Here is a 26,721-nt window from a genome sequence, read left to right as displayed (position 1 = left end):
TCAAAAAGCGAACTTTCAGAAATAACTTCGTAACAAAGGAGAGATAGTATGTTCGGCTGGAAGATGCCTTACCTGTTCGGCGGCGCGGTTACTACTCAGGCCCACGTCCTCAGTGATTTCCGGACACTCCACCTGAGGTCCGAAGAATGACTTGTACATCTCCTCGTGCGTCAGGCTGAGAAAATTTTGAATGGCACGCGGTCCTTCGGGATTGAACTCCCACAGGCGAAGAGGCCGGCGTTTGCAAGGCTGGACTTGACGAACCAGCATAACCTGTATTACCGCAACCAAACTGAAATCTCCATTGAAGAGATCTCGAATGCGGCTTTGCAGTATAGGCACGTCCTTGGCTGGACCCCAGCTCAGACCTCTGCTGATCCATGACATCAGCTATGGTGGAGGGCCCGAGCGGAAAACAGGGGGGCCGCCCACTTGGCACTTCTAGGAGCCGTGATGTAGAACCACTCCTGTTGCCACAATTCGGACACCTCTGGGATGGAACCTTTGGGCCACGGAGCTCCTGTCATCTTGCGTATTAAGGCACCTCCACACGCTGCATGTTGCCCCTCGATCATCTTCCGCTTCACTTCAATGGTCTTGATCCATAGGCCAAAGTGAGGGGTAACCCGGAGGAAGGCCTCGCACGCAACAATAAATGTCGTGATATGAAGAAAGGAGTCCGGAGCTAGATCATGAAAGTCTAGCCCGTAGTAAAACATCAAACCCCTTACGAAAGGATCTAGAGCAAGGCCTAGACCTCGGAGGAAGTGGGAGACGAACACGACGTTCTTGTTGGGTTCGGGGGTGGGGATGGCCTGCCCTCGGGGAGGCAGCCGATGCAAAATCTCGGCAGTCAGATATCTGGCCTCCCTCAACTTTTTGATGTCTTCTTCCGTGACGGAGGAAGGCACCCATCGGCCTTGAAGGCTAGATCCGGACATGACTGAAGGTTCGGAGCACCTGACCTGAACTTCGGGCATTTGAGCTTGAGGTGGGGGAAGGATTCGATTGAACACGGGAGGGAAAAATAAAAGCCTTGTCCCCTTTATAAAGAGGGTGAATATCAAGCGTCCTCTCCGTGTCCGTTTGGACTTTCCTATAATCTATGAGTCCTAGAAGCGGTTGGGTTACCCACGCCCGTATTGATGAGAATCCCGGAATAAGGGGACACATTCTCTGCTTTAACAAGACATGCCAAGGAAACCGCCTCGCATGACATGCTGAGGTGGGATAATAAAACGACTCGGATAAAGGCTTGGCCGTGGTGTGTCACACTACGGAATGCGTCAGCAGATTAGATTTGTGTAAATATTATTCTCTCTATGACAATATGTGGAAACTTATTTTGCAGAGCCGGACACTATCTTTGTGTTCAAAATCTTCTATGAAGTACTTGGAGGAGGAACCCACCTTGCAATGCTGAAGACAATCTGCGCGCCGGACTCATCGTCATTGAAACCTGGTTCAGGGGCTACTGAGGGAGTCCTGGATTAGGGGGTGTCCGGATGGCCGGACTATACCTTCAGCCGGACTCCTGGGCTATGAAGATACAAGATTGAAGACTTCGTCCCGTGTCCGGAAGGAACTTTCCTTGGCGTGGAAGGCAAGCTTGGCGATACGGATATGCAGATCTCCTACCATTGTAACCGACTTTGTGTAACCCTAACCCTCTCCGGTGTCTATATAAACCGGAGGGTTTTAGTCCGTAGGACAACATACACAACAACAATCATACCATAGGCTAGCTTCTAGGGTTTAGCCTCTCTGATCTCATGGTAGATCTACTCTTGTACTACCCATATCATCAATATTAATCAAGCAGGACGTAGGGTTTTACCTCCATCGAGAGGGCCCGAACCTGGGTAAAACTTCGTGTCCCTTGCCTCCTGTTACCATCCCGCCTAGACGCACAGTTCGGGACCCCCTACCCGAGATCCGCCAGTTTTGACATCGACAGCAATCCTCCCACTCTGGGGCTTAGCTGCAGTCCAGTACTCGCCTAAGTTCTCTCACTAAGAGACTTAGCCGCAGTCCAGTACTCGCCTAAGTTTGAAAAAATCCTACCGAGTGGAGAGCAATCCTCCCACTCAGGGGCTTAGCTGCAGTCCAGTACTCGCCTAAGTTCTTTCACTAAGACACTTAGCTGCAGTCCAGTACTCGCGTAAGTTTGAAAAAATCCTACCGAGTGGAGAGCAATCCTCCCACTCGGGGGCTTAGCTGCAGTCCAGCACTCGCCTAAGTTTGAAAAAAATCTTACCGAGTGGAGGGCAGTCCTCCCACTCGGGGGTCTTAGCTGCAGCCCAGTACTCGCCTAAGTTCGAAACATACCACGACGAGGTGCAGGTCGACTGCAACCTTCTCCTTAGGAGCTACGACACAGGCACAACGTATGCTCCATCCCTATCCGCAAGGGCGACGAGGTGGAGGTCGACTGCAACCTTCTCCTTCGGAGCTACGGCACCAGTACAACGTACGCTCCACCCCTATCTGCAAGGACGACGAGGTGCAGGTCGACTGCAACCTTCTCCTTCTGAGCTACGACACAAGTACAACGTACGCTCCATCCCTATCCGCAAGGACGACGAGGTGTAGGTCGACTGCAACCTTCTCCTTCAGAGCTGCGGCACAAGTACAATGTCCGCTCCATCCCTATCCGCAAGGACGATGAAGCGTTCCGATCAGTGAGCAAAGTCCATTCGAAGGCAAACACAAGCACATTCAGAGATAAACCAAATTCAGATAAATCCCAAAAGTTCCAAGCAGCAAATCAAAAGTACTGGGGCGCCAAGCCCGAAGGAGTTCAACAGTTACAACGATCACTCGGCATTCCGAGGCAAATTTAAAGCAGATTCAAGTTTCATAAGTTTGCTCACTCGGCCGGAGGAGGGCTGGCAGGCTCCACGAATGAGTCCAGATCGATCCCATCAGCGATCCGAGTGGCGGCAGCAATGAAAGTCTCCATGAAGGACTGGAAGTCATGCTTTTTGGTGTTAGCGACTTTGATCGCAGCCAGCTTGTCTTCACGAGCCTCCTTGCAATGGACTCGCACCAAGGACAGCGCCACGTCAGCACCACACCGAGCGGAAGATTTCTTCCATTCTTGCACTCGCTCAGGGATCTCGTTCAGTCGAGTCATCAGGGATTCCAGGTCATTTTGGAGCGTCGCCCTCGGCCAAAGCGGTGAGTCGATTCGGGAGACTACCTCCTTCAGGCGCGCGAGGTAGCTTGTGGCGCTGGCGATACGGGACTCTAGTCCGAGCACGTTCATTGTAGTTTCGTCGCAGACTGGAGAAGCGATAGGGTCCAAACCCGTCTCAACCCTTCCAGTTTCCTCGTCGAAGTCTTGGCAGTTAGTGAATCGACCGAGCAAGATCCGATCGCAAGCATCAACACAGTCGGATTAGAAGAAATACCTTCCAGCGTGAGATAGAGCTTCTTGGCAAGAGTCCTCAGATAAGCTTCCATGTCATTCCTCTTGCGGATCGCAGACTCCAACTTTTCATTCAGGACGACCTTGTCCTTCTTCAGACTGGTCACTTCGTGGTTAGCTTCATTAAGAAAAGATTTCAGTTTGTTCACCTCCCCTTCCAGCGTTCCGATTGAAGCAAGCTTCTGGTCTGCGAGAGCAGTTTTATCTTGGGCTGCTTTTTCCATGGTAGCGAGGTCCGAGTCCTTCTTCTCCAGAGCCAACTTCATTTTCTCTGCAAAAGAAACAATCGAATCAAAGAAGAGACCAAAGAAATATATTGAAAGTCAGTCGACAGTCAGTTACCTTCCATACCAGCGGCTTCGCCTTGAGCTTTCTTCAGATTCTGCTGGGCCAATTCCAAGTCGAGGTTGAGTTGCCTTTGCTTCTCCTCAAGTTCAGCAAACTTAGAAATAAGAGTACAAGACTTCTGCAGAAGGCAAAAGACGGATTAGTCGATAAGATCAAAGGCTGTTTACTTCCGAGTGAATAAAACCTAAAGAAGTTCGCTTAGACCCCAGCCGACTGCACACAGTCGACTGCGGTCTCAGGGGCTACACCCAGCGGGTGCACTTGGCGTGCCCCCGCTGACTAAGACTCAACTCGTCCGGTCCGCCCGGACCAAGTCAAAAAAAAGAGAAGCTGTTCAGACCACAGCCGACTGCCAGCAATCGACTGCTGTCTCAGGGACTACACCCAGTGGGTGCACTTGGCGTGCCCCCACCGGTTCGGATCCTACTCGACCGGTCCGCCTGAGTCGAGTGTAAGGAGTGAAAAAGAAAGGAAAGTGGAACTCAGACCCCAGTCGACTGCCAGCAGTCGACCGCGGTCTCAGGGACTACACCCAGTGGGTGCACTTAGCGTGCCCCCACCGGTTCAGATCCCACTCGTCCAGACCGAGTGGAAGAACGAAACTACCAAAAACAACAAAACACCCAGTGGGTGCTCTAATTCGACGCAAACAACAGGAGATTGTGTAGAATAAGATCTTTCGAGTAACATTTCCTCATAGAGCAAAAACAGTCGGAAAGTCTACTCACCTGGACATTGTCCCAAAGAGCAGCACTGGCGTCATAGGCAGCCTGGCTGTTTTCATGCACCGTCTTCACCTGCTCCATCATCATGTCAGCCTGTCGGATGGCTTCCGCAGCCGCTTCCGACTGGTTGTCCGGGACGGGATAGCTGGTGAAAAAGTGAGCAGACGACCCAGGTGCGGCGGCTTGGAGCTCCGTGGCGTGGAGTTGGACGACTGAAGGAATCACAGGCGCAGTCGGCGGTGTGGAGTGCTCACTCGACAAGGGTGCAGCGAAGGTCACAGAGGCCCTGCCCGCGTCTTTAGGCTGACGGACGGGAGGTGTCGTAGTTGGTTCTTGCCGAGACATCCTACCAGCTGCTACCTTCTTGCTCTTCCTGGGCTTAAGAGCCACATCTTCATCGTCATCTGGAAGATCGATGATGTTGGGTGGAGCTGCAAGGCAGATCATTCGACCCCAAGTGAACCACTAGAACGCAATCGACCAAAGAATCAAGAACAAAATCGCAAGAGTTTATACCTGGGTTGGAGGTTACCGCATCTTCCATCTCCTCATCCCAGTACTGGAGAGAAGAGGTTCCTGACGTAGCAGCACTGCAAAGACCCGCATTCAATCGGTTACGTCCAGTTAATTGAGTCGACGAAAAGGACAAGACAGATGATTACCAGGAGATAGTAGGGACAGTCGCTTTGATCCTGGGCAAAGCTTTTGGCAGTTTGGAGGAGGTGGCTTTCGGTGCTTTCGGCGCTGAAGGCGGCACAACTTTGGACTGCTTTGGAGCCTTCTTAGTTGGCGTTGGGGAAGACGTCCTGGGACGCTTCGAAGACTGTCCAATCGGCGCGGTCACCAAGTCCGGAGCGCTCGCCGGGTCATGAGCGTGTTTGGATCTCCTCTCCCTGCGAGGAGGCGAGTCGACTTCTTCGTCATCAGTCGATTTGTCGCTCTCCTCGTCCTCCTCGGCATCCGAGTGCCCCTCGCCGCTCTCTCCCCCGCTCACTCCTTCCTCGACGTCTTGTTCCTGCACTCCGTTGGGCATTGAGTACATGTCGATGAGGGCCTGAAAGAACAACGATCAAAGGAAATTCAGTCGACCATAAACAAGATGTCACACGGTGAACAAAAAGATACTTGATAAAACAGAATTATACCTGCTCCGGTTGGTGCGAGTTGTCGAATGGAATCACCCTCCTAGACCCCCGAGGGTTGTCTTTGTTGCTGGTGATCCCCATCAACCACTTCTCCAAGGTATCCTCGCTGACATCCTCCGGGTGGATCCGAGTGGAATCTTGGAGCCCAGAGTACATCCACATCGGATGATGGCGCGCCTGAAGGGGTTGGATGCGTCAACCGAGAAAGACCTCCAGCAGGTCCATTCTGGTCACCCCGTCGCGGACGAGTTGGACGACCCGCTCGACCAGCACCTTGACCTGCGCCTTCTCTTCTAGAACTACCTTCAAGGGGGCCACTCGAGCCAAGGAAAAGGGAGGAAGTCCAGTCGACTGACCCGGGGTCGGCTGATCCTTGCAGTAGAACCAAGTCGACTGCCAGCCCCGGACCGAGTCGGAAAGGATCATGGCTGGGAAGGTACTCTTGCTCCTCATCTGGATCCCCAAACCCCCGCACATCTGGATCACTTGTGTCCTCTCGTCACTCGGATTGGCCTTTTTGACCGACTGGGAACGGCAGGTGAAGATGTGTTTGAAAAGACCCCAGTGCGGTCGACAGCCCAAGAAATTTTCACACATCGACACGAAAGCAGCCAGATAGACTATGGTGTTTGGAGTGAAATGGTGAAGTTGAGCCCCAAAGAAATTCAAAAAACCCGGGAAGAAAGGATGGGGAGGCAGTGAGAATCCGCGATCTACATGGGTGGCGAAGAGAACACACTCACCCTCACTTGGCTGCGGCTCGGTTTCGTTCCCCGGGAGCCATGCCGACTTGTGGGGGATCAGTCCCCCCTCCACCAGGTCGTCGAGGTCGTCCTGGGTGATTGTCGAGCGGATCTAGTAGCCCTGGATCCAGTCCGGCGGCAGGCCGGATCTCGATGAGGACCTGCCCCGGCTGGTCCGCTTGCCCTTCGCCTTCGTGGTCGCCTTCTTCGCGCACTCCAGTGCCACCGTCTTCTCTTTCCCCATGGCAACAGGTCGAGCTCGAGCGAAAGTCCGGCGACGAGGGCGGAAGCGAGCGTGGCGGAGAGATCGGGAGAAGAAGAAGAGAGAATGGGAGCGCACGGGGCAGAGGCCTGGTCCGGGGCCTTTTATAAGGTCGTCCACCGAGTGACTGACTGGTGGACCCAAACGATCTAAATAAATCCCGCAACAGTCGCGCGCGCAGTACGTGGCGAAAAAGGTGGCGCGGGGATCGAGGAGACTTGCCTAATCTGTCCCGATAACCTCGGTTTCGTCCGTCTGGCGCACTTCCCAAAATTTGAATCCCGCGAAATCCGCAGAGAGCAGAGCAACCTGTCAGACTGAAGACAAACATCCTCTACATCATCATTCGGAATTCTACCGTGAAAATTCACTCGACAAAAACCAAGAATGGACCAAGGCGACTGAGAAAGGAGTCAACGTCGTCACCTCAACTCATTGTTCCAGAACAAGATATACTCATAGCACAAAGAATGGGTCAGAAGTGTTCCCAACTCCTTCCTCACTCAAACCCTGATCCATTCGGGGGCTAATGATGAAGCTATGTACTTAGGGTAGGGTCATGGATCTGTCCAACATACCCTCCCCAAGGACATCTCTACAAAGAATCAGAAGCAGTCGAAGAGAAACCATCATCCACTCGACCGTGAAGATGTGCTCACTCGACCACCTTGAAGACACTCGACCACCAGAAGATGAGAAACTCTCCACTCTGCAATGGTCAGGACTTAAACCATAGCTTTATGGGCATTTACAACACTTTACTGCAGACATTACCAGTAACGCCCCTCTTTTATGAGCATTGACCTTGTGTAACGGAGGGGAGCTGGGGTCCTGGCGTACTCTATATAAGCCACCCCCCTCCTCTGGGACAGGGGTTCGCACTTTCTGTAATTCACACGCATATATTCAGTCGACCGCCTCCGGGCTCCGAGACGTAGGACTGTTACTTCCTCCGAGAAAGGCCTGAACTCGTAAAACTTGTGTGTACAGCTCCTCCATAGCTAGGATCTTGCCTCTACATTTCTACCCTCCCCCCCCTCCCTTTTCTATTGTCAGTCTTAGAACCACGACAGCGGGGCGCAACCTAGTAGTAGGCCTCGTGGTGGTGGCAAAGTGCTGGAGCGGAGGCGGTGTAGCAGCAGATGTCCCTCAGCAACGCAACGGCTATGCTGATGAAGTTTCAGGCGGTTATCCGCACGCCTAAATTATACAGAAAGGCTTTTTTCCCTGTAAAATTGTAGGGCGGATGAGGTGATTGTATGGATCGTAGACGAAAAGAAAGTTTTTTAGAAATACAGGATCTATTGCTCTTATGGCGGAAGTTCTTCAATCCAAATTTTACTCCGTGTCTTGTAGTTGTCGATAGGTGGTCTATAAATCTATATATTTTATTTATTTATTTTTGGTGGTTTTTTGTACTATCTTAACATTTGATGAATAAATTGAAAGTTTTCCTCCAAAAATTTTGTACTCCGTGTGCTCTCTATGATTCATAGATTTTATTATGGCCGGGAGTGAATCCCAGCAGAATCTGCAAAGCTTGCTGTCGTGCAGAGATACCCCTCTCTTGAAGTTCACTGCAGCTTCCATGGTGGCAATGGAGATTGGAGGCCCGTGCTATGATCCTTGGTCCCAGCCAAGCGGTTGCTAAAACAGGAGGCGCTCTAAAAAGCTTTCTTCGAACCGGGATGAGGCCTATACTAATTATAAGACGGAGATGTTCTCCTCCGGCCAAAGTTAGGGACGATCCGCCCCCAGTTCACTAGCTATCTCCCCAGCCATTGCTCGTTCCTCGATCGCCTCCTCCTGCGCCTGCGTGTCGGATATATACTCGGACGCCGTCCCGGAATTAATCCCCATTCTCCGGTGAAACCCCTGCATTTCACGACGTTCTAATCGATCGATCAGTGCCCGCGCGCGAAGCGAAGAGCTGCTGCTATTCGATCCAAAGCTGGAATTCCGCACGCGCAAACCTCATTATCCTCGGAGGTACCCGGCTCCCGCAGGCGCCATGGTGATGCCGATGGCGGGCGCCGGCGACGCCCCGGACACGGAGGCGAGGAGGCCCCTCATCGCCAGGAGGCACAAGGACGGCGAGGACGACGGCCTGGACGACGGCGACGCCTCCTTCTCCGGCGCGGTGTTCAACCTGTCCACCACCATCGTGGGCGCGGGCATCATGGCGCTCCCGGCCACCATGCGGGTGCTGGGCCTCGTCCCGGGCCTCACCCTGGTGGTGCTGGCCGCCGTGCTCACGGACGCCTCCATCGAGCTGCTCATGCGGTTCAGCAACGCCGTGGGCGCCGCGTCCTACGGCGAGGCCATGGGCGACGCCTTCGGGGCGCTCGGCAGGGGGCTCCTCCAGCTCTGCGTCGTCGTCAACAACATCGGCGTCATGGTCGTCTACATGATCATCATCGGTACCTACAGTACAACGATGTCGTTGCATTGCTCGAGAGAAAGAAATGCTCTGACTAATTTGTGGGTGTTGTGGTCGACGGACAAAGGCGACGTGCTGTCGGGAACTACTTCGAGCGGCAAGCACCATCACGGCGTGTTTGAAGGGTGGTTCGGCCCGAACCGCTGGAACGGCCGCTTCGCCATCCTGCTCTTCACCACCCTCGCCGTCTTCACGCCGCTCACATGTTTCAAGCGCGTCGGTACGTACGCCTAGGGCAATTTGCCCGGTTTCAATTAGTATAAAAAAATTAAAAATATTTATTTTTGGTCTCTTAAAAATATTGTCGATGCATTCATCATAATAATACCACAAATGTTAGGTTTCTCAGATGTCAAACCATCTAGGCTTGATCAATTAACCCTTTGAAAACGGTTCCCCTAAAAAAATCTTTGCAAATGGTTTTAGAGATATGTTGATGAATTCCCACACAATTTTCTTTTTGCAGCTTAATTTTTATTTTTGCCTGCTTTAATAAACCCGTTTTACTTTAATTAAAAAACAAAATAACCACATTTTTTCAAAAATCGACTTGCATATGAAAAAATTGGGAAAAGGGAGAAAAAATAACTCCTTTTCGAATATCAATTCCTCTTAACTATTGTCGAAACCTCTCTCAATTTTTTTCTCTATTTCCTCTTTTAACTATATAATGCCAAAATTTATAGGTATCTCAAATGTCAAAATTGTCCAAATTTGGTTCATTAACTCATCATTGATATCGGTTTTAGAGACAGGACAATGAATGCCCAAACATGGCAGCTTAATCTGAACAAACTTTCTTTCCTATAATTTTTAGATAAAAGGGAGGTGCCCGACTTTATAAATAAAGCCGCGCACACAGCAGAGCACTCAAGTTTACAGCAAACCGGGCAGAACCCAGAGACAAGCAAGCACAGAAAGCCAAAGTCTTAAGGTGCAACAATAGCAAGTACAACAGATAACGACACAGAGGGCAACAATCTAATGACCACCAAAAGACATGGTCCGGGAGAGCACCAACTCCACCTAAGGCCCATGAGCTTGATCAGCAGCAGAGATGGAAGTCGTTGTCGCACACACTCGCGAGATCAAGAGCTGCGTGGCCTCTTATCGCCTTCCTTAGTCAGAGATTTCCACTGTTGTATCAAAGATATAAGTTCGAAAAGACAACCAGCGGGCTTAGAAGGAAAGACATGTTCAATAGTGAACTTGTTCCTAGTTGTCCAAAGTGTCCATCAGACGACAGAGAGCCCAAGCCAGAACATGCGCTTGTTCTGACCCCGTAAGGGCCCATCAATAAGATGCAAGTCAGCAAAGTAAGTGGAGGCCGACGTCACATCCAGTCATAATCGGTATCCTCAGACGAAGAACAAAGCGCACAAAATTCAGAAGCAGAGCCATTTCGCTTGCGAATCTGGTTCAAGGCCAGCCGGTGCCACTCTTCCAACTCTGGATGAGAGAGGACCCTAGGGAAACCAAGGTCCTAGTTATTAAGGAAGAGCTACAAGATGGAAATCTTCTGGTGTGCAGAAAGCGCAAAGAGAGTTGGGAAAGAAACATTCAAAGGACCATCGCCAAGCCAACCAATCAAGCCAAAAACGAACAGAAGCAGTGAATGAAATTCATCGCAAACTTGAACCAGCTGCCTCCAAAACTGGGAACCCCCATTCCCAGAAGCAAAAAAAAAGAGGATCACGGTTTGGGAAATACTTAGCTTTTAGGATGTCATACCACACAACACAAGGGGGCACATTTAAGATTGTCCACCATTTAATGATAAGACATTTGTTCATAGTCTTAGTGTTAAACGTACCCAACTCCCTCCCCCCCCCCCCCGGCGCCCATATTCTTCAGTCTACACATAATATTGCATGTAATAAGTCAGTATTTTCTCTTGTTGTTTGTCATACCCGGTGTGAGTGCCATCAGGGAGGCGATAGAAGCCCATTAGGAACATAAGTAGGGAGGAGAGACGAGCACTGTCGAGGCAAACCCTGTCCGCGGTAGAGTTGTAACAGCCACGCCAAGGCATAACACGGTTACCCACCTTTTGGACAGAAGGAACAAAGACTTTTGAGCACAATTTGAGAGGAGAAATAGGCGAGCCCAAATAAGTAAAAGCGACGGAGCCTAGTGAGAGGCCACCCTCGCAGCCTCAACATCAGAGCATCCTGGTAGACCTACCTCACTTTTGGAGAAGTTAATTTTGAGGCCCGAGAGAGATTCAAAACAAATAAGCAAAAACTTGAGGTTAGCAATGCAAAGGTCATTGTTCTCAAACATAATAATAGTGTCATCCGCATACTGTAAGTGAGAAACCCCTCCAGGAATAAGACCAGAGATAACAGGGATGATGTGACCAGCAGCAGCTCCGTTAATAATGCATGATAATGCATCTTCCATGTAATTGAATAGCAAAACGGCTACATTTTTCTCAAGAAGAATATTGACAGACATATGGAGAAGTGGAGAAAATAAAAAATCTCTTGACTCAACTGATTTTTTAAAAAGAGGGAATATGACATTTTTTGGAAAAATATATTTCAAGGAGACATTCTTTTATTGAAAACAAAATTTCTAACATGAAGATTTACACATAAAACAGAAGAAGGAAAACATGGAAGTTAGAAAATCACAAATATATTCAAAAAAAATATTATTCAAAGATATGGGGATTTAGAAAATAAAAATAAAAAATAAAAAATCACTAGTAACTCTATTGAATTTCAAGGTTTACTACAACTTTAATTAGTTCCATGGTTTTGCACAATTTTTCTGATTGTTATGAATTTGAAAAATGCAAAATCTTTGATAACATTAGTACAATATTTATGTTTTTCTTAAATTTTCAGCTTTGTTCTCGGACAATAAAGTTAATGGTACTCAAGTTGAGGAACGTAATCTATAATTTTGCAATAGTTAATAGTGAGCTATTTTAAAAAAATGTATTTTTTATTAAATTTGAGAAATAATACATGGATTTGAAATTTGACAAAAATAATAAAACATTGGCTCAGGCTAAGCCGACTGGATCCAGTCGGCCGAGGCAAAGCTGATTAGGATCCAGTCAGCTTAGCATAAGCCGACTAGGATCCGTTTGCATCAGGGGAGGCCGACTGGTCAATTAGGCAAAGACATTAGCATTAGTTAGTACTAATCGTCTTAGTCAAAGCCAATTAGTTAGTACTAATTGACTACACCAAAGACAATTAGTTCAAATCGTCTTAGGCTAAGCCGACAACTGCATGGGACCAAAATTTTCACCTGATCACTGCACGGAACCATATTTTCGACCTTAATTTTATCCCGCCACCCTCGCTCGATTTAGCCACAATTTCCCGCAAACTTTCCCAACATATGTTCCGGGCATTATTCTTTCTGCCAACCCTTTCCCACCATTATTTCCCGCCAACCCTTTCTCGCCATCTTCTTTCTCGCCAACCCTTTTCCGCCATCTTCTTTCCCGCCAACTCTTTCCCGCCATCTTCTTGCCTGTCATCTTCTTTTCCGCCATCTTCTCTTCTCAACCTATAAAACCCCCTCCACGCAAAGGTGGGTAAGCAGTGTAGTGTAGTCTCGTCAAGATGTCTGATTATCCTTGAAGCGTGCGAAGAAACTCCGTCCCGCGGATTTCATTTACCGAATACTAACAAAAAGCCTAATAAAATTCACACACCTAAATATATTACCGATTATTACCTGACCAACTAAAGAAATGGCACACCTAAATATATTTGACATCTATATATATTACCGGACCAACTAAATAATCAAGTATATTCGCATATGCAAGTTAACACTTCACACATAAGTATACTACCGAGTACAAAAGGATTAATTATAAGCGAGTATTCTAACAGAAATGCAAGTATGACAGACAAAATGACACTTGAATCATACCCTTGAAGCGTGCCAAGTAACTCCGTCCGGCGGACTTCACTCACCGGAGCACCACCACCACCAGCCACTCCGCCACCACCACCATGGAGTCACCGGAGCACCACAACCACCTCCACCTCCACAAGAACCACCACGAGCTATCCCATCATGAGATTGATGTTTCCCTAACCTCCTCCAAGCCTCTAGACTGGAACGGTGGAAATCGGGCAAAAAATCAGCTCACAAAGGAGTATTAATTCGGAGGGCTTCGGTTTAGTGAGAGGAGAAAGAGACAACAGGAAGAGAAGACGAAAGAAAGAGGGCCGGCCCGATGGCTAAATGGCCACCTTTCGGCTAAGTTTCGGCCGACTGGCGAGTCGTCTAAGGCGTGGCTGACTGGTGGCTGGCCAGGCCGAGTGACATGGTCCAGCCACTGGTCAGCTGCCGCGTGGATGAGCGGGCCCTATCGGCCTCCCCTGATGCAAACGGATCCTAGTCGGCTTAGGCTAACCTGACTGGATCCTAATCGGCTGCGCCTCGGCTGACTGAATCCAGTTGGCTTAGGCTGAGCCGACGCCGTATTATTTTTGTTAAATTTGAAATTCATGTATTGTTTCTCAAATTTAATAATAAAAATAGCTAATATTTAAGGGACAAAAATTACACTTCTTACGATAAAATGGGGTTATATTTTTGAGCATTTTGCTGTTTTGATTTAGATTCACTGAAATACACTTCTGCGTTATCGGTGGCACTGGCCGTCGTGTTCGTGGTGATCACCGCCGGAATCGCCATGATCAAACTGACAAGAGGACAGATCCCGATGCCCATGCTGTTCCCCGACGTTCACGGGACCTGGGCGTCCATCTTCAAACTCTTCACGGCCGCTCCAGTTCTTGTCACCGCCTTCATTTGCCACTACAATGGTACTACTATGCACCTGCTGACCTGAGCAATTCCAGTGAGCTAGCCGCTTCTGCATGCACTGACATTGTCTGTCCGGATCATCACGCTAATTGTGCAGTGCACCCTATCCACAACGAGCTCAAGGACCCGGCCCAGATCAAGCCGATCGTGCGGGCGTCGCTGGTGCTGTGCTCCGCCGTGTACGTGACCACCAGCTTCTTCGGGTTCCTCCTCTTCGGCGAGGAGACGCTGGACGACGTGCTGGCCAACTTCGACTCGGACCTCGGCATCCCCTACGGCGGCGTCTTCAACGACGCCGTCAGGGTCAGCTACGCGCTCCACCTCATGCTCGTCTTCCCCATCGTCTTCCACGCGCTGCGCCTCAACATGGACGGCCTCCTCTTCCCCTCGGCCCGGCCGCTGGCCTGCGACAACCGGAGGTTCGCGGCACTCACGGCCGCGCTCCTCGCCGTCATCTTCCTCGCCGCCAACTTCATCCCCAACATCTGGGACGCCTTCCAGTTCACCGGGGCCACCGCCGCTGTCTCCATCGCCTACATCTTCCCCGCCGGCATGGCGCTGAGGTCAGTGAGTGGACAACAAGAAGCTTAGTTAATTTGTTCTTGATGATGGACTGTTAACTTGTTCATGCATGGACATCGTCGTCAGGGATCGCCACGGCATAGCGAAGAAGAGGGACAAGGTCCTGGCGTTGTTCATGATCGTGATCGCGGCGGTGTCGAACGGAGTGGCCGTGTACAGCGACGCTTCCTCGTTGTGATTCGGTGGCATACTGGCATGGCATGGGACTGGCAGCACCGGCAGCGGTCGCCTCCACCATGGCCAAGCCCTGACCATGGCGCTCTGTATGTATATTAGGTTGGTGATGAGAGACCGACTTGAGTCCTTCCACCTATAAATGCATGTACATGTAACATATCTCCGTGGTTCTGCATGATGTGCAGAAAGTTGAGTAAGGACTGGATTCCAATCCATTGGCATGATAGTGCCAAGAAAATGCGACGTTATAAAGCTCTGAAACCAAGGCTGTAACGTCTTCAATTTTTTGGTTCGGAACCACCAGCACACGAGTCTCCTCGTGCTCGGGGTGTGCCTCCATTCGGCACTGTAACGACGGTGGCGGGACGGGACGGCCTCGTCATCGTTGGCGGCCGGTGGATATGAGGCGGAGGTGACGACTGATGCCTCTTTGGTATCATCGATGTGCTGCTCCGTCGCGTCGTCGTCCTCCGTCTCTAGCCCCTCAATGAGTCAGTTGCACTTCGCATCGTTGACACAGAGCTCCCAACACTCATGACTCGTGGTGGATGGTGCAGGTGCCATGCGCGGAGGCAAGCACGACCCAGTTACGACGATGGTCGCCGGGCCCGCGGCAACCATGGTCATGACGGCAGCTTTGGATGGGCTCTGCGTGTCCAGCTGGTTCCTCCAGGAGACGAAAGTTATAATGCTGCTCCGCCTGCACCAGCCTGAACGCAGACACAGGCGGCTCCTCCATCAGCGCCTGCTCTCCTCTGCCTTCGCCTCCGCCAGCACCCGGTTTTAGTGTTGTCGCCTGCTCCCCCTCCACCTCCTCCATGGGGATCTTCGCCATGGCCATGAGGTCGCCATCCTCCTCGTCCTCCTCCATATCCTCTTGCAAGCACTCTAGAGAGATCGAAGCTTGGCCACATCAATGGAGGCTTGGCGCCAGGCCTTTGCATCGCGGATCTTCGCCGCGATTTGGGTGCGGCGCGCCGGCATGAGCCTCATGTACAACATAGCAAAGGACCGGGCCATGGCGACCGTGGACGATGGACGAGTATGCAATGGGGTGGTTGGACAACTGCTCAAACTGTGGGATAAAGTTTCTGAGGGGTAGGGTTTTGGGGAGTGGCCGACCGGCTTAAATAGTCAGGACAGAAGGAGCAGTGGGTTGAATGCGGGCAGCTGGAGTTGGTTTCTCATTCACCATGCTAGTACCAACGCCGAGCAGGCGCACGACTGGTCAGCCGACATAAATGCACCAGTAGTCTATCGTCGGTCTCGTCTGCTCTGGCTGGCATAATTGCGGTGCAGAGAGCGAACAGACGCTGCGAGCGAGCAGTTTTGGGTGGGTCCGGGGCGTCAGAGTCCGACGTGGCGGACGCAAACCTTCCCCCGGTTTGGCGCTGGCTTGCAAGATTTCGGACGCCCGAGCCGGTTATGACATTTTAGGTGACCGTCGTTTGATAGCTAAAAGCAGTCAGACCGGACGGTTTGGAATTTTGTGATCGATTTGGTGACCTGCATTGGAGTTTACTTAATCACATGTGAAGCTCGGTGGCCCAAGAGCACTCACTACTCCTTTAGTTCTCAAAACAAAAACAAAATCAAAACTCCTTTAGCAATTTTAAGTTTTCTACTTTTTTCTGACACGAAAGGTCGTATGTTATAATTGTTCAACAATTACAAGACCATCCTTACAAAAGCTGTAAATAAAACATAGGGCATGGGGTATGCCAACGTTATCTTCCTTCTACACTCGGCGGGGCGTCATGAGCAAAGCTTGTTGCTGCCTCTAGATCTTCAAAACACCCTTGGAATTAATGCATGGAAGTTGCCCGCCGGAGCCAGAAGAAGCCGGTGAAAATGAACCGGGGATCAGATAGCAAGAATAAGAAGACGAGGGGACTCGACAACCATCCTTAGCCATACATCGCCGAAAAGAGAAGAAGCTAGAAGACCAAAACACGAGTCAGCAACATCCGCTCCTCCAAATGACACCGTCTAAGACCACCTAAACGAAATGTTAGAGTAAACGAGCCAAAGATCTGGCCTTGGCCGAAGCCCCACACCCTCCACTGACACCAACCAATATCCTCGGAATGAGAACGGGATGAGGATAACATAGTCCACGTGGGTGATAACGCCATCGCCTCGCCATGGTCGTCCAAACACCTCCTAGAATGAGTCCTATCTAGAGTTAGGGTGACCCAAACACGACCAACCACAAATTTGGACCCTCCCCCCCCCCCTTCGTTGGCGCCAGAAGGCCCTTGGAAGGAAGGGAAACCAGCGGCGGTGGTGGCGGCGGCAACACATACGTGGAAACCCTCACAACTTTTTTTAGTTGGACCTAACACCTTTCTTTGAAGAATGCGGGAGGTGAGAGAGGAAAAATAGTTTCCACTCCTTTTATGCGCACTAAAACAAATTCTGCATGGCTAAGACACACAATATATTAACCTGATATTTATTAAAATTGGGCTAGAACGATTATCACTCTAACCATTCAACCAGTAGTTTGTTCATGCTACTGATTTTCATTTTTGAATGAAGGGATTACTCCCTGGTTTTATTAATGAAACCCTTAGGTCTTCGATATAGCGTACACCTGAAGAAAAGCAAAAAGCTCAGACTAGCAGCCTAAAACACCATCTTTATGTCACAGAATGATGACGGAGATAACAGAACCTAGCGAAAGAACACAACAACAATCACAGTTAATGGACAACAATCTTTCCTACTTATGAAGGGCAGAGTTAATGGTGAGTTGTGTAGGATCAGATGTCAACCAGAAGAGGGGGTTGAATGGGAGAATTGACAAATACTTCGACAAAGCAAGTTTTTGAAGTAAGAGAATGTATGAAGAACAATCACTCAACATAATAAAGAGTAAACTAAATTGAACGGAGAGACAACCTAGAGAAACAACTAGATAAACAAAAGTAAATCTAAGTAGCGGTGCAGATGAAAGTAAACATAGCATAGGCAGCGGAATAACTAAGTACTCGAAAACATCTTTGCAACATTCACATAGAAAGAAGACGGGGAGATGATCATCGAGCTGATGTGAACTACAAAATTAATGATTTCAAGAAAGTAAAAACCCACATCTTGACGAAGACAAAGATTCGTTCAATCGGTTCAAGTTGCTGGCACAACTCTGTCTGGTTGGAGGAGCCGAGATTTAACTCAGAAGGCAAGGCCTTCACCCTATTCTCCCTGAGCTAAAGTCACTTATACTTCGCCCAAATCACTCGTGGTAGATTTTGAGGTAAATCTTTGGGACCTTCACAAACTTGTTCTTCGACCGCGCACAATTACTCTCGGAGGCTCCCAACAGACACCTAACCGTCTAGTGGATGCACAGTCCAAAAGAGTAACAGGTTTAGTTAAGTTTCGACTAGTTCTTCAGTGATGCTCAATCACTTAGCTGGTTTTAGGCTCTGGGATTTCTTCTCTTAGGATCCTCTCAGTCTCTTTCGGTAGGAGGGGTTGCTCTGACAAGCTCTTATCAGTTCTCTCATGGAGTAGCCAACATCTAAGGTTGAAGTGGCTGGCTATTTATAGCTGAAACAATCTCGAGGTGCGAAATGACCAATAGGGGCACTGACCACCTAGCGAACAACCGACATGTGGCACAATGGTCGAATTTCAGACGCGGCCTATGACTTACTTGCGGAACAAGTTAAGTTGACTTAACTGCGCCTGATTCTTCTTCTGAGTCCCGAAGAACATCGTCTCGGACTCGGAGAAAAAATCACAACGCATGAAGAGATTTCCAAGTCTTTGCTCTAATATATAGGTTTTGGATTGAGCATACATCAAAGACCTAAATCTCAACTTTCAGTTAGATCCTCCTTAATAGTACGATGTGCATTATGGCTCAAATAGAGAAAAACTAAAACTAGAAAATAAAAGTCTTCACTACACTTCATATTCCTATTTGCGAGCTGAATGTTCCTCGAGCATGCAATCCGAAAGTATTCATTGTCATCACAATTTTTTGGGGGGTCATAACTCTCAATTTAAACAAAATCCTTAGGAACATTCAACTTTGTATACTCGGAAACACATCAATCCCATAATTGCATTGTCATTAATCATCCAAAGCCGCAGGGGGCACTAAACTTGCAAGTTCACATATGAAACCAACAACAGAATAAACAAATGCACTTTTACCCACATGTAGACTAGAAACCTTCGAGCGACTTAAGTAAACAAATGTACCTTTAGTCCATTGTCAGGCCTAACACAAATAAACAAATGCAGTACTACTTTAATGTGATAACAACACTTGTAAAAAAACTAAATTCACAAATTGTAAAAGTGGGACTTCATTCAAAATCATGCTCGTGGTTTTAGTTTCTCTTCCCAACGAATTTTCCTAATTCTATACACAAAAAATCAAATTATTTGGCGACAATCTCAATGTAACTTCTTTTTTTTTGGCTCCATAGCAACGCATAGGCAATGTGCTAGTATTTTTTTTAAGGCAAAGCAAAGCTTTATCTATTAACGGTGCCTGGGCATATCACCCAGAGCACGACCAGCCACTGTGGGCGGTACATCGGAATCCCAGTCCATACAAGTACCTGGCAAAAACATAGTTCATGTGCTACGGAGTTCGTATTACGTCTACAAGCACGCACTTCATGCCTTACAAACCATAGCTTCAACTGGAGCTTGATATCTTCAATGATGGCCGCATACGGCGATGAATCGACCTTCCGTATATCCATGGCGGCCGCAAGCAGTTGAGAATCGGTCTCGAAGACTACCCTGACGGCTCCAAGGTCAGCTGCAAGAGCTACAGCCCCCGCCATCGCCTGAACCTCTGCTCCAAAGGCATCCTGGGCTTGCTCCTGACGACCTGCTCGGGCGGCGATAATCTGTCCCGTTGAGTCTCGTACCACAGCTCCCCAGCCACAGAAGTTGTTGTCTGGTGTAAACGCCCCATCCAGGTTTATTTTTAGATCGTCCCCGCTGGGCGGATGCCACTTCACATCCTTCATCTTGTCCTCCTTGGGCTTAAAGATCTCCTCATATTCTAAAGCATTGCACCTTACTCTTCGTATAGTTTCAGAGATATCCAGTGCCTGCTTTCCTTCTTGTATTTGATTTCTATTGTTCCACCATTGCCACCACAGAGTGATAATCATCACCCGCTTCTTCTCAGAGAATCTCCATAAGGAATCCAACATTGCATGGACATCTCTGAATTCCTCAAGCTCGTTTCTCTCTGATTCTAACCCAAGCTCTCTCCAGGCTTGTTTAATCAGCTTGCATTTTATAAATAGGTGCCCCCCATCCTCTTCAGCTCGCCCACAAAAATAACACTTGGATTGTTCCAGCTTCAGGCCTCTTCTTGTCAGGTTATTACAAATGGCAAGTGATTCATGGCGCATCCTCCAAACGAACATCTGCAGCTTCCATGGACATGGTATTTGCCAGATTCTTTTCCAAGATTTATCTACAACTCCATCTAGCTGGGCAGCGCCAGAAGCACTCGATCCTGGGGCCCCGTTACGTTCCTGCTGCCGAAGCTCAACATGGAGTTTGTACGCACTTTTAACGGAGTGATTTCCTTTGCTGTCAAAATGCCAAGCTATAAAAGAGGTCTGCTTCCGTATACCACCCCCCCCCCCCCCCCCCCCCCCGCTAAACGCATAAGAGCATTTTGGGCATACGGTGCTTAACGTATCCCGCGCGTGTGCGGCGTGCCCATACAGGTATATCTGAGCGCACGGCTCGAGCCGATACGGCCGGCTCACATCTACCCTCTCCCCGTCGTGCGAAAAAAAACCCACGACTTGCGCTGATCACGCGGCCCATTCCAACGTCGCCCTGCCCCGCCGATCGCTGCCTTTCCCCGCCGATCTAGCCGTGATCACACTGCCAATTCCAACGTCTTCCCGTCCGGCCGATCGCCGCCTTTCCCCGCCGATCGCCAACCATTTTCCTCGTCTTCACCCGCGATCTAGCCGGCGCGGACGTTATTGGAGTCGCCCGCCGTACGTGATGTCGCCTCCGTGCAGGTCGTCGCGGTGATGTGGCCTACGTGGACGCCGTCGCCGCCCGCAACTCCGTGATCAACCTCTCCGGAAACGTCCTCGCCGTCCGCAGCCACGCCAGGCCGGCCGAAGTGCACGTGTACGCCATGTAAGCCGTCTAGTTTGTCAAAAAAATTGTATCTGTAAATAATTATGTGCAATCACTTGTTAGATAAGAAGTTGTCATCTGTATGATCGTAGTACATTTAATTTGATTTAAAATTGATAGATCAATTTTTATTATAATATTGTAGTGTTGGTTGTGAGATCATTCAATGGATAAAGAAACTGCATTTACGGATCTGTTTTTGGACACGAGTGAGTGGGATGGTAGCGATAGTGTTGATCGTACGAATGGTAATGATAGTAAAGATGATGATGATGGCAGCGACAATGAATCCTGGTCGTCGTACGATAATTTACCTGAGGAGGATTTTCAAAAGGAGGAGGGTGCTTGTAGTGAAAACGTAAGTGTCGTGTACAATCTTTTCGTCAGATGAAGAACCATATGGTACTTACATGTGCATATGATTTTTTTATGTGCAGGAGGATATTGACGTCCAGAACGAGGAAAATCATGGTGTTGAATCTTTCGTGGATAACATAAGCCAGGTTCGGTCCAAAATTTAAGATGTCATTGAATAATATAAACTTGTTAATGACAACTTACACTTGCTTATGTGGAATATTGTAGGCTAACTTTGATGGTTGGAGTGGTGATGATGAATATGAGCATGAGGATGGAGCTAATATGGACATTGAGGAAGCTGAAATCCAGCAACGTGCGCTGGAGACACAGTTAAAGGTTATGGGTATGACATTTGCATCACAATGGGAGGCCTACATGTTCTATAATAACTACGCCAAAGACCGTGGATTCAGTATCAGAAAAGATAAGGTGAAACGAGGAAAAGGACTTTCAACCACTGTTTGGTATAAGCGATACGTTTGCTCGAGGGCAGGAAAACGTCTCAGTAAATTTTTAAACCCGGAGGGCCGTACCCGCAGGCTAAGACCTGAGACTCGTTGCGAGTGTGGCGCACATTTAGTCGTGAAGTTGGACAAAGGACGTGGAGTTTGGTTCGTGGCGGCTTTTATGGATGATCACAACCATTTGTTAGCTAGACCAGATGAGGTGGTATTTCTGCGGTCACATCGAGTGATGGAAGATCACCAGATAGCTGAGATCTTGGCGATGGAAGGAGCTGGGATCAGAAAGCATATCATCGTCGACAACTTCATTAGCAGGTATGGCTCGTATGATAAGTGTGGGTTTCTGAGACGAGACGTGTACAACCTATGTTGCCGAGAAAAAAATGAAGTTGATTGCGAAGGGTGATGCTAACACGGCAATCGGGATTATGAGGAGCGGAAAGGAGAAGGATCCAGACTTTTTCTTTGAGTACGTGCTCGATAAGGAGGGCCGTTTGAAGAGCATGTTCTGGTGCGATGCACAGTCGCGGCAGGACTATCAGTTGTATGGAGATGTGACTGTGTTCGACATCGCATATAAGATGAACAGATATGGTATGCCGTTCATCCCCTTTGTTGGTGTAAATAATCACCGTTGCACCACAGTTTTTGGTTGTGCCATTGTGTCCGACGAGACCGAAGCGACGTACATATGGCTGCTCCAGACATTCCTGAAGGCCAATTGTCAGAAAAAGCCAAGGTCAATCATCACAGATGGAGACGCTGCAATGATACAAGCTATTCGGTTGGTTTTGGTTGATGTGTTGCACCGTCTCTGCTCATGGCACGTGGAAAAAAACATGCAGAAACACCTGAATTACAAATCGCTAAATGAGTTCAGGGCACTCTTGTACTACTCCACCTCTCCAGCCAACTTTGAGGCGAGATGGCACGCTTTCGTCCGTAAATGGAAGACTGATAAAACAGAAGAGTGGCTGAGTAGGATGTACATGAAGAGGAGTCTGTGGGCAGCATCATATCTGTCAGATGGTTTTTTTCTGGGTATGCGCAGTAATCAGAGGAGTGAAAGCGTTAACTCTTGTCTTCACCTTCACCTGGACAGCAGTATGACTATTGTTGACCTAGTTGTGCATTATGAGAATTGCATAGTTCGACTACGTGAGAACGAGGTGCATGATGACTGTGTTTCAAATCAGTCATTTCCACCATGAGTCACAAAATATAAGGATATTGAGAAGCATGATGCCGAAGTATTCACTCATTCCAATTTTTATATTCTTCAACAAGATCTGAAGAAGATGGGAGAGCTTGAGATTTTTGAGATGCTAGTGGGAGTTGACTGCCACACCTTCATCATGACATGGAGAAATAGCCGCAAATTTCAGTTCGGCGTGAATTATCGAGCTGAAAACTCTGAGAATACGATAGACTGCAGTTGTGGATGAATGGTTCGGAAAGGATTGCCTTGCAAACACGTTCTGTATGTATTGGTTCATCTGAAAATATCTAAAATACCTAAGTGTTGCATCCTTAAGAAGATGTCGAAAGTTGCGAGAGGTGGGCTCCCTGCACAGCGAAAGAGTGACATGTTTGGCTGGGGTTGGACAGGGGCAGAGCAGCGTGCTCGCTATAGTCAACTCAGTATAACAGGAGTTGAAGCTTTTCATGTTGCTTCAAATGATCCATTCGTCTTTGATGAGTTGATTCAGTGTCTGCAGAATATAATAGCGAAGAAAAAGGTCCCTGATAATGATGCTGTTGGTAGTAGAAGAAATGTGCATGAGGAGCCACGTCAGACGGAACAACATGTTGATGTCATAGGTGATCCCGTGAAAGTTTCCACGAAGGGCGCCCCTAAACAGAGCACGACAGGGCGGGCAAAGAAAGATCCAAATGTTACAAAAAATGGAAGACCAAAATCATTTTCTGAGAAAAAAAACGGTCCTCTTTGTGGCATTTGTAAGAAAGAGGGACATAGACGGCAAACATGCGCTGAGAATGAAAAGTAAGTTTTACATTATTTTAATTATTTTTTGGTTCTCTTTTTACAATTGTCTGATGAGTTGTTTACAATTTATTATGTAGGAACCGGGCATAAAGATGAAGTATTCATAATCAATTGAAGGCACACGCAATTTCAGTTAAGGATAAGAGACATGGCACTTTGAGTTTATTCTTTAAGCCACCTTGTTCGATGGAAGGCACTGGCACTTTCAGTTTATTTGTTTAAAGATTAGTGACATGGCACTTTGAATTAATCTTTATGCCACCTTGTTCGATGTTATGAGACACGTGATTTCCATTATTATGTGTGAAACATGATATATTTGTATGAGTGTGTTACTGTTGTCATGACTTTGTCAACTGATTAACATTTTTTAAATTTAATATATGTGAAAAAAATATTTGAAAAAAAGCCCAGCCGTGGCCGGACGCGCGCACGGACAGTATACTACAACACCTTCTGGGAGGCCTTTCGGCCGGCGAGCGGGGAGGCCACGGCGTACAACAGGGCATTCATTAGTGTTCTGTAGCGAGCTTGTGAGAAGGCGAAGACGCGGGTATATAAACCGGTCGGCGCGTCTCTCCGCGGGCGAGGTGGGACTAAACTTAGTCGGCACAACGCGCCAGCGTCCCCATCCGCACAAGAAGAGGATCGGCCCACGCGCCCGACGCGCGTCGTTTATGGGCCGACAGATCGCCATATTCCCCCTCAGGATCGTTGCATGTGCCCGCTGGGTGGGCCGGGACGAGACCTCTGCCACTGGGCGCGCGGCTGTCGGTCGGTCGGCTGCTGGGCCAGCAGACCCGCGCGTGGCGCACGGCGAATCGCTCCAGCCCGCACTAGCTGGACTGCGCGGGCCCGCCACTGCCTCGGCTGTCGGCCACCGCACGGGCTGGGTTGGAATATTCGTCGGATCCAGCGCCGCTGCTGCCAGCAGAATCGACATGGGAAATTGTGCAAGTTTTGTCCACATCGCGCCAACTCAGGACGGCGGGGATATTTTTTAATAAATAAATGACCGCCGCGAGTAGAAACAACAACAGTATATATAACATCGCAGCCGCAAACTGATACATTTTAGGACAGCAAAAATATTACTTGCCCACACACATTTAAATGTTTAGTCTCACACGAAAGTGATAAATAAAACGTGAAAAATTGTCGAAATCTATCCCAGTGCCATGTTGCATTACAATCGATCAAAGTATCCAAGAACGGTAGGGAAACCTTCTACGGGACTAAAACCCTACCGATGCTAATACCTATTCCTTGTCCATGATTTTAACAATTTTCATCTTGACCTTCTCTAATTTGTTCACCTCTAAAAAAATAATTTCCGCGACAATACGTGGCCTTGACTCATTAATCTCTTCCTGGTCAAATTCACGTGTCCAGCGATCTCCGTCCCAGTATTTTATGCACCACATCACAAAAAGTCCACAAAACACTCTGCAATAAACATGTGTGATCAGCTTAGGATATAGCATGCACTTCCTTGTACTCATTTAACTTACCCATCTTTTTGTCTTGGCATTTTATACTCCTTAATTGGCCACGATGAGACATCTGGAATTTTTTTTGATTCAAGAGTTGAGTTGGCCTCCATAATATCCTTAGAAATTTCAGCTCTCTGAAACAAATTAACAGATCAGAATTTAATGTATGACTCAATATTTTTCTGAATGCGAGTGTGAAAATTATAGCGTACCAGAGTGGCAATTATATTGCGAATTCTTTGGCTAACTGCATCTTTAGAATTTGACTCAAAAACTTGAAACTCCTCCTTGACGGTGTGCATCACTATGGTTATCCAATGATTATCATTAACGTGCATAGGAAAATACGCCTACATAGTAACCAAATGATGTTAATGTAATTAAATAGTAATGTCTAATAAAAACAAATAAATATGAAAGCAATACCTTGTCCCGTCTGAAATACTCATCCATTACTCTTGCGATGACTTTTGTTTTCTTTGTAACATGTTCTGAGTCTAAATCATTTACTGACTTGGTTTTTCCCCTTGCCCTACTCAACATAAATTTGGGGAACCACGTTGTTGATATGTAACGATCAGAAAAATCACGGTGTTGTAGGTGTTTACAATATGCATTGATGATCTGCATACATAAACAAAAAAATTCTATCAACTTGTGAAGTAAAAATGAGAGATTTGTTAAAACCAAACTCATACTTACAGCGCCATGCAACCATTTAAACGTCAGGACACCGTGAAGCATAGCTGGCGTGTATATGTCCCCATCTGGTGGCGGCATATCGACCACAGTTCGGTGTGCATGCTTCTTTGTCGATGCTAGAGTCTCAACAAAAACTCTGGCTGCCTCTATGTGATCCGGAGTCATATTAAGAGAACTTGGTAGAATTGAATGTGGTGACGATGCAAACAGATCTAAAACAATGCAGCTACAGTCATTAAAAATAATAAAAAATTTACATAACGCGTGAATGAATTATAAAGTAGTACTTGACTTACTTTTTTTAACACGTTTCTTGCGGGTAATGATAATGTCGTAGGGGGATTGGCAATATTTCGACTTTTTTCTTTGGCGCTTACCATCATTTTCCTGACTGCCTTCACCATTACCTATGTTGCTCTCTGCCGGGAAACTCTCAAACGTGTCTTCGGACTTTGTTGGTGACAAAGCATCCATAGACTCACCAGAAATATCATCATTCTGCAGGATTCGGGACATAGACGGAAAGTCTTTTGTACGTACAGTTGATGCCGAAGATGGAGAGTTTCCATTATCGTCTATAATGAAAGGATCAGTAGCTTCACCTTTACCCGGTGTCGTCGCCGGAGCACCCGTGTCATCAACGGGCATGGAGGTATCATTGATACTCGTGAAAGATGTTCCTACCTTTACGTCGGTAGGTGAATCAATATCTGGCTGATATTTTGATGACTTGTACTGGCCATTCTCCATCCCAACTCCTTCATCTACATTATCAAATTCGTCATTGTTGTCCATCTTGTTAGGTTTGTACAGCACACCTTCCGTGTTCAACCTTTCCATTACCATCTACAAACACAAATGAAACACGATAAGTAGTTGAATAATTAAA

The 26,721-nt window shown here is 48.0% G+C and overlaps 3 protein-coding genes and 1 pseudogene across 4 annotated transcripts; 2 read left to right on the top strand and 2 right to left on the bottom strand.

Annotated features, from left to right (window-relative positions):
- Positions 1–8,409: 8,409 nt before the first annotated feature.
- LOC125512451 (amino acid transporter AVT6A-like) lies at positions 8,410–14,914 on the top strand. Of its 2 annotated transcripts, XR_015608635.1 has the most exons (6): positions 8,410–9,073; positions 9,161–9,313; positions 13,692–13,898; positions 13,997–14,462; positions 14,548–14,757; positions 14,844–14,914. XR_015608635.1 is itself a non-coding variant. In XM_048677544.2 (5 exons), the coding sequence occupies exons 1-5, from the start codon at positions 8,665–8,667 to the stop codon at positions 14,657–14,659; spliced, it is 1,347 nt and encodes a 448-aa protein (XP_048533501.2). In that variant the 5' UTR covers positions 8,410–8,664; the 3' UTR covers positions 14,660–14,914. The 2 variants fall into 2 exon arrangements, 1 of the variants encoding a protein (XP_048533501.2); XM_048677544.2 differs by having other exon boundaries at positions 14,548–14,914.
- Positions 14,915–17,230: 2,316 nt separating this feature from the next.
- On the bottom strand, positions 17,231–19,847 carry LOC147965929 (uncharacterized). The gene is made up of 3 exons (XM_087530661.1): positions 19,312–19,847; positions 18,874–18,892; positions 17,231–17,254 (listed from the first exon to the last, which is right to left on the bottom strand). The coding sequence occupies exons 1-3, from the start codon at positions 19,845–19,847 to the stop codon at positions 17,231–17,233; spliced, it is 579 nt and encodes a 192-aa protein (XP_087386787.1).
- Positions 19,848–21,397: 1,550 nt separating this feature from the next.
- Positions 21,398–23,766, top strand: LOC147965928 (protein FAR1-RELATED SEQUENCE 5-like; annotated as a pseudogene).
- Positions 23,767–24,896: 1,130 nt separating this feature from the next.
- On the bottom strand, positions 24,897–25,997 carry LOC147965927 (uncharacterized). Its single transcript, XM_087527004.1, has 5 exons — positions 25,833–25,997; positions 25,557–25,754; positions 25,343–25,480; positions 25,149–25,264; positions 24,897–25,083 (listed from the first exon to the last, which is right to left on the bottom strand). The coding sequence occupies exons 1-5, from the start codon at positions 25,995–25,997 to the stop codon at positions 24,897–24,899; spliced, it is 804 nt and encodes a 267-aa protein (XP_087383130.1).
- Between the last annotated feature and the right edge of the window lie 724 nt (positions 25,998–26,721).

Source organism: Triticum urartu, chromosome 6A (assembly GCF_056163025.1).
Source record: "Triticum urartu cultivar PI428250 chromosome 6A, HENAU_Tu73, whole genome shotgun sequence".
NCBI lineage: Eukaryota > Viridiplantae > Streptophyta > Magnoliopsida > Poales > Poaceae > Triticum > Triticum urartu.
The sequence above is the reverse complement of the archived record's forward strand: the minus strand, read 5'-3'. Positions and strand labels throughout refer to the sequence as shown.

Bases quoted from the DNA above. Each gene is read 5' to 3' on its own strand.
- LOC125512451 (XM_048677544.2), top strand. From the start codon at position 8,665: ATGGTGATGCCGATGGCGGGCGCCGGCGACGCCCCGGACACGGAGGCG. The intron at 13,899-13,996 runs GTACTACTATGC...CTAATTGTGCAG, and splicing joins CTTCATTTGCCACTACAATG to TGCACCCTATCCACAACGAG. The intron at 14,463-14,547 runs GTCAGTGAGTGG...CATCGTCGTCAG, and splicing joins CCCGCCGGCATGGCGCTGAG to GGATCGCCACGGCATAGCGA.
- LOC147965927 (XM_087527004.1), bottom strand. From the start codon at position 25,997: ATGACTCCGGATCACATAGAGGCAGCCAGAGTTTTTGTTGAGACTCTA. The intron at 25,265-25,342 runs GTACGCTATAAT...AATTTGTTTCAG, and splicing joins GCAATATAATTGCCACTCTG to AGAGCTGAAATTTCTAAGGA. The intron at 25,084-25,148 runs GTAAGTTAAATG...TGTTTATTGCAG, and splicing joins ATGCCAAGACAAAAAGATGG to AGTGTTTTGTGGACTTTTTG.
- LOC147965929 (XM_087530661.1), bottom strand. From the start codon at position 19,847: ATGTTGGATTCCTTATGGAGATTCTCTGAGAAGAAGCGGGTGATGATT.